At 59.5% G+C, this 6,152-nt stretch overlaps 1 protein-coding gene across 1 annotated transcript in view; it reads left to right on the top strand.

Moving 5' to 3' along the window:
- The window catches only part of MROH2A (maestro heat like repeat family member 2A), a 63,438-nt gene that overhangs the window by 10,815 nt on the left and 46,471 nt on the right, over positions 1-6,152 (top strand). The window contains 5 exon segments of the mRNA XM_004701854.1: positions 37-150; positions 1,593-1,669; positions 2,855-2,974; positions 3,986-4,096; positions 5,868-6,012. Coding sequence (XP_004701911.1) covers positions 37-150; positions 1,593-1,669; positions 2,855-2,974; positions 3,986-4,096; positions 5,868-6,012 — 567 coding nt within the window.

Here is a 6,152-nt window from a genome sequence, read left to right on the forward strand (position 1 = left end):
TCTGCAGGCATGGTGAGCATGGTCCTCTCCCCACAGCCCGCTCCTACCCCAAGGAGCTGATGAAGTTCTTCCTCAGCCAAATGGAGACGAGCAAGGAGGCCACCCGCGTGGGCACCCTGAGCCTCCTCAGAGCGGTCGTGAGCGCAGACGGTGAGCCCATCGGGCGGCTGAGAGGGGGCTGCCCCCCCCCCTCTTGTGTACACATTGCTTGGATGGGCCCGTGCACCGTGGTTACAGGCTTGGGCTGCTAACAGCAAGGTCAGCCGTTCCAATCCCCTCCGGAAGAAAGAAGAGGCTTTCTTGTCCCATCAAGACTTACAGCCTCAGAAAACCCACAGGGGCAGTTCTACTCTGTCCTATCAACCAAGACTGACTATAAGGTCCAGTTGTAACCTGTAGGGGAGACCCGGTGGCTCAGTGGTTCAGGACCCGGCTGACAACCAAAAGGCTAGTGGTTCAAACCCACGCAGTGGCTCCAAAGGATAAAGGCCCTGGTGACCGATTCCCATGCAGATTTAAACTCAGAAAGCCCAAGCACATTGCTGTCAAGCCAATGTTGACTCATAGTGACCCTACAGGACAGGGTGGGTCTGTCTACCCCTTTGGGTTTCTGAGACTGAACATCTCTATGGGAGTAGAAAGCCTCATCTTCCTCTTACCAAGCAGCTGATGGTTTCGAACTGCTCTGACCTTGAGGTTAGCAGCCCAGCTTGGTCAGTGTGGCCCACGAATGATGCTACCAACGTCCAAATGGCCCTGGGCAGAAAGTTGGCTGCACACCCCTGGCTGAGGGCCTCACTCTAACCCATCCGCCCACGTCCCCTCCAGGACCTTCTCCAGGCTCTTCCCTGCCTTCCCAAACCTCCACTCCTTCCATGGTGGGTTCCCTGATGAGCACACACACCCCGCACCGCGCCCTGACTCCGTCCTCACTGCAGTTCCGAGTGGGGGGCGCCATCGTCCCTCTCCTGTAGGGTGGCCGAGGAAAGGGAGGTGCAGGAGTCGAGCGGTTCTCTCCAGGGTGCACAGTTAGGATGTGGTGGAGACTGGACTCGAACCCCAGGCTGCCCCAGAGGGTCCCCCCTCTGCACGGCTGGGCCTGCAGCCTCCCTGCGCCACTGTGGGCCCAGAAGTGTGCTCCCAGCTTCAGGGTGACCTTAGGTGGATGCCTTGCCCTCAAGGGCAATCCTACCTGTCTCCCAAGACCCTCCCTCAAAGCCATTGCTGAGGGAGTGTGGCCTAAAAGCAAGCCTACCTGTGTGAGGGTGTGGGGTTGGGCAGCAGGGGCAGGTCTGTGAGGGAGGAGGTGGGAACTGGGTCAGGTGATCCAGCAAGAAGTGCCCCTGAGCTTATGGGGGGTGGGGGGCGACGGACAAGGGGCAGAGGAGCAGGAAGAAGGCTGAGGCCTGAGAGACTCCCTGCAGGTGGGAGGGGGGTGGGGGCTTGTCACCTGAGGTCTCACTGAGCCTCCACTCCTGGAGGGAGCTGGCGGGCGAGTGGGTTGGAGGAGGCCCCGTCAGCTGCGCTGCCTCTCCTGGAATCTGCCCTCTGAGCCCTGACCCTGGCGGCCCACGTGGGTCTTCCTCCTGCAGAGCCCAAGATGAGCCTGAGGACCATCCACCTGGCCATCAGGGTGGTCAAGAACACCCTCTCTGACACCAGGTCCAAGGTACCAGGGCAGGGACAGGGATAAGGGGGCAGGGCTAACATCAGCCTCCCTGGGGCGGACGACCCCCATCTGGCTTCCTCAAGCACAGTTTTTTATAAACTGGCATGCATCAAACACAACCTTGGCCGATGGGCCAGTGCCCAGGCATACGATTTGGTGATAACAAAGCCATGCCTTGCTTTGCCCAGTCCTGACCTAGACCCCTGAAGCTGAGGCCGGTGGCAGGAAGCCTGACTTCCCAGCCCCAGGGGCGAGGGCTGTGGCTCTCGTTCCAGGGACCCCCACATTTGCGGGGAACCAGAAGGGTTGGGATGATGAGTTTCAGGTAGCCCCTAGGGCAGCGGGGAGGCCCAGGGTACCCAAGATGCAGCTTCAGCCACAGCTGATCTGCTCGACGTAGGGCGCTTAAGGCCGGACTTCATTTGGGAAAGTGACTGGATGAGGCAATTCTAGCGCTCAAGCCATAAGCAGAAGCCACTCTCCCAGGCCGCACTGGGGCTGGGACAGCTCTGGGCTGTGAGCTGTGTGTGTGTGTGGGGCGGGCGAGGGCGGGCGGTGGGGGTTTGTGTGTGGCAGGACTGTGGATCCAGGGACAGGGAGGGTCTGCACAGGGAAGCGGAGGAATTCTGGGAGAATGTGGGCCTGGGGATTTAGTCAGAGTGAGAGGAAGAGTGAGCGGGTTTGCTCTGGACTGGGACCAGACAGACACTGTGGCCAGGGACCCCAGGGTGGAAGGCGTTCTTTCCCACCAACCAACTCCACTCAACAGCTGAGCTCGTTGCCACTGAGTCGATGCCGACTCACAGTGCCCCGTAGGGCGGGTAGAACAGCCCCCGTGGGTTTCCAAGACTGTAGGTCTTTACGGGAGTCGAAAGCCCCATCTTTCTCTCAAGAAATGGTTGGTGGTTTCGAACTGCTGATCTTGAAGATCACAGCCCAGTTGTGTCACTGCTGCGCCACCAGGGCTCCAGTCTCTCCCCACCCCATGCCAAAGATCCTGTGTCTCTGGGGTGCAGACGAGACTCCTGGGTTGGGGTGCTATAGGGAGGGGACCCTTGGATGACACGGGGGCTGGGGGTGGGTAGAACGAGCACTTCTGGCCCAGAAGGTCCCCAAGTCCCAGCTGCCTCCTACCCTGGAAGCCCACACCTGCTCCCACCATCCTCACACACCCCGCCCACTCAGGTGAGGATGGCCATTCTCCGCATCATCGGCCAGTTGGCGCTGTCTGGCTACCAGGACAGGATCAAAGGCTGGGGGCTGAAGTACGTGTCGGTACAGTTGACCTTGTCCACCTACAAGCTGGTGAGTGACCCCAGCAGGCAGACCAGACTCCACCATTGAGTGAAAGTTCTCCAAGCAGTGTGGCTTCTCCGTCCCTGCCTGCCCCCTGAGCCCCATCCCCAATTATCCCAAGGCGTTCACATCTCCCTGGTGTTATCACTCGTTGAGCCCCCGGGTTGGGTTCAGTTCCAGGCTGGGAGGGTGGCTGAGGGGGCACAGTCTCCAGGGGCCCGCCTGTCTCTGTGTGACCAGCAGGCCTGGTCCTTTTTTATGGTTTTTGTTCTGTTCCATCTTTCTTTCTTTGTCCCCACTCTCACCCGGACCTTCTAATGGGATCCTTTAGAGCAGTTGGCACTGGCGGCTGGGCACCATCTAGTTCTTCCGGTCTCAGGGCTGAGGAGGGCGAGGTTAGCACAATCCCTGAGTCCTCTGGACAGTTTGTGAGAGAGCAATAGATTCACTTGCCCACTCATGGGCTCTCCGGACCCCAGTTGCTACTCACCAGAGTAGGAGCAGCTGGACTTTGGGCATGGCTCCCACCGGGCAGTGTGCCACCTACCCTGGAGCTCCCAGGCATATGCATCTGTGATGCAGGGACCCAGACTCACCGCAGGCTGGCAGGGGAAGGTCTGCGTAGCCATAGAGCTCGCTCACTGTCAGAATGATCAGTATAGTGAGTAGAGTACAGTGACCCCATAGGACATTCTAGAACTGTTCCCCCTGGGTTTCTGAGCCTGGAACTCTTCACAGGAGCACACAGCCTCCTTTTTCTCCAACAGAGCGGCTGGTGGTTTCAAACTGCCAACCTCCCGCTCGAGGTCAGCAAGCCAATGCATATCCCAGGAATCTAAAATTCATGGTAGAGGCATGCCTGACCTTGAGCCTCTCAGAGAACAACCCTCTCCCCCCCTACAAACACACATCTGCCTGGGTAGCAAGCCCCATGGGAGTCAGGAGACAACAGCCAGGGCTATAGGAAGCCCCAGCCCCACTCACACCCCACATCCGGGGGCCCTCGGGACTGCCTTCTAGACAAATCGCCGGGAGAGTTTTTATCAGAGGGACCTGGAGGAGAAGATGGTCCACAAAGTCACCATGGACACTGTGAGGATCATCACCTCCTCGGTCAGCGGGATGACCAATGTGAGTGAGCCCCCCAGCCCCCACCCCTCCACGCACATGAGCCTCCCTGCTGGGCTCAGCTCCTGCCTGCTCTGTGCCAGCCAGGCCCAGGAGGGACCACCATGCCCAGGCGCCCAGTGCCACCGCTGTCGCTTCTTCCGCCGCCATGCTTGGGGTGGTTGGGGCAGCCGGAGCGTCTTCCTCTTGTAACTGCCTGAGCTCTCATCCCTCAAGACCCAGTGCCATAGCTGGACCACCTTGAAGGGCACTTGCTCCTGGTCTCTGGCAGCGCCAGGCACACAGAGACTCTGATACACCATGAGGTGATGAGTTCCCTGAGAGGTGCCCACCACCTTGCAGCACGTCCTGCCCACTCTGTGTGGGCAGCGGGGTCAAGAAAAAGGCTTTGGCTGTTCAGTGACACAGATAATCAGTTAAGTCCCTGTTGGGCTAAAGGCACCAGGGTGTCCACCGAAGGAGGTGGATATTAGGGAGCCCAGGAGATCTGTAGGCTACAGAGAAAACAGACGTGTGGGCTTGGGATTGCAATACACTGGGTCACAGCAGCAGGACAGGAAGGCTTACAAAGGCAGCATCGAGGAAGGCTCCCTCCCTCCGTCTGTCACTGCCATCACGTCGGTGCCGGCTCACAGGAGGACGGAACCGTGGTCCATTTGGTGAGGCCTTGGGCTCCATCACCTCTGGTGCACATGCGGTGAGAATGATACAATGTGCCGCAGCGGTAAGATAGGGAACACATTCAATACCGCCACCGAGCAGAGATGAACAGTCTATTCGGTGAGGGCTGACGCTCGTGGTGCGGTGGCTGCTTGCCTTACTTACACAAGCGGTGAGGATAATAACAGTACAGGGTCGCCGTGGGTTGGAATCCACTCGACGGCAGTGAGTTTGGTCTTTGGAGCGACAGTCCGCTGGGCATCTACCCGTCCCAAGTAAGGGACTAGGGACGCTGTCTGCCGAAGCTCATCCGATGATTACGACAGCCCTGCGAGGCAGGTTCTCAGATGGTGACCTTGGCCTTTTAGAGTAGGAAACTCGTGCTCGGAGGGATGCATTCATTTTCTGGAGACTCCACAGCTGACAAACGGGGGAGGCAGGTTGAAACCCTCCTTCCAGGTCACCACGCTGCCTCCTGAGGGGGTGGGGGACTCAGGAGCAGGGGGATGCTAGTCCTGCTGGCTGGAGCAGGCCCGGCAAGGGCATTTGTTAGTTGGTAGAACTGAAACCTCACCCCAAACTCTTAGGGGATGAGAGTGAGGAGAGCGGTGGGCAGGGGGGGCAGGGTTAGCTGGGTCTGCTCCATGGCCATCAAGAGAGAGCCGTGGAGAAGAGGAGAGCGAGGGGCGGGAGATGCCACTCACTGAAGGTGAAGGGCCAGTTGTACAGACCCAAGGTCACCGGCAAAAATGGAGAGGCTGCCTGCCTAGTGTGTGCTTTGAGAGGACTTGGAGTCCGAGGGAGGACCTTGCATTAGAGGACGTGAGTCGCGGTACGAGGGCAGCAGGGACAGAGGGGCTGGACCCAGGGTTTTCCAGGTTTGGCAGGGACCAGGGGGAGCTGTCCCATGCCATCTCAGCGTTGGTGGTGCTTAGATACCCTGGAACAGACCAGGGTTGGCAGTGGAGCCAGTCCTTCAGGGCCGAGGAGATGCATGGACAGCTCTGCGAGGCCAGACTCTGCACGGAGCCTGGTGGCTCCCCTGGGGTGACCATGGGGCAATGCCCCTGGCTAATTCTGGGCTTCTGTCTCCCCATCGCCCCCCACCCCCCAGGAGTTTTGGGTCAGGCTCCTCTGCTACATCATGGAGACAGACTACACAGAGGCCCTGACCCCCATCTGCATCAGCCTGACCAACCTGGCCGAACGTCAGCTCCACACGGACGTGGGGACCAACTCGGCCAGCCACAGCAGGCACGGTGGGCAGCTCCCTGCCCGGCCGGCTGCCCGGGCAGCTGATGGACTGCCTCCAATCCTATGAGCCTTTCTCTGCATGAGCCCCATGCAGGGGCTGAGCCTCGTTGTACTCCGGCCCCCTTCCCTGCCTCCACCAACACAC

The sequence above is a fragment of the Echinops telfairi genome, unplaced genomic scaffold, assembly GCF_000313985.2.
Source record: "Echinops telfairi isolate 266 unplaced genomic scaffold, ASM31398v2 ScPeMD7_3;HRSCAF=10, whole genome shotgun sequence".
NCBI classification, from domain to species: domain Eukaryota; kingdom Metazoa; phylum Chordata; class Mammalia; order Afrosoricida; family Tenrecidae; genus Echinops; species Echinops telfairi.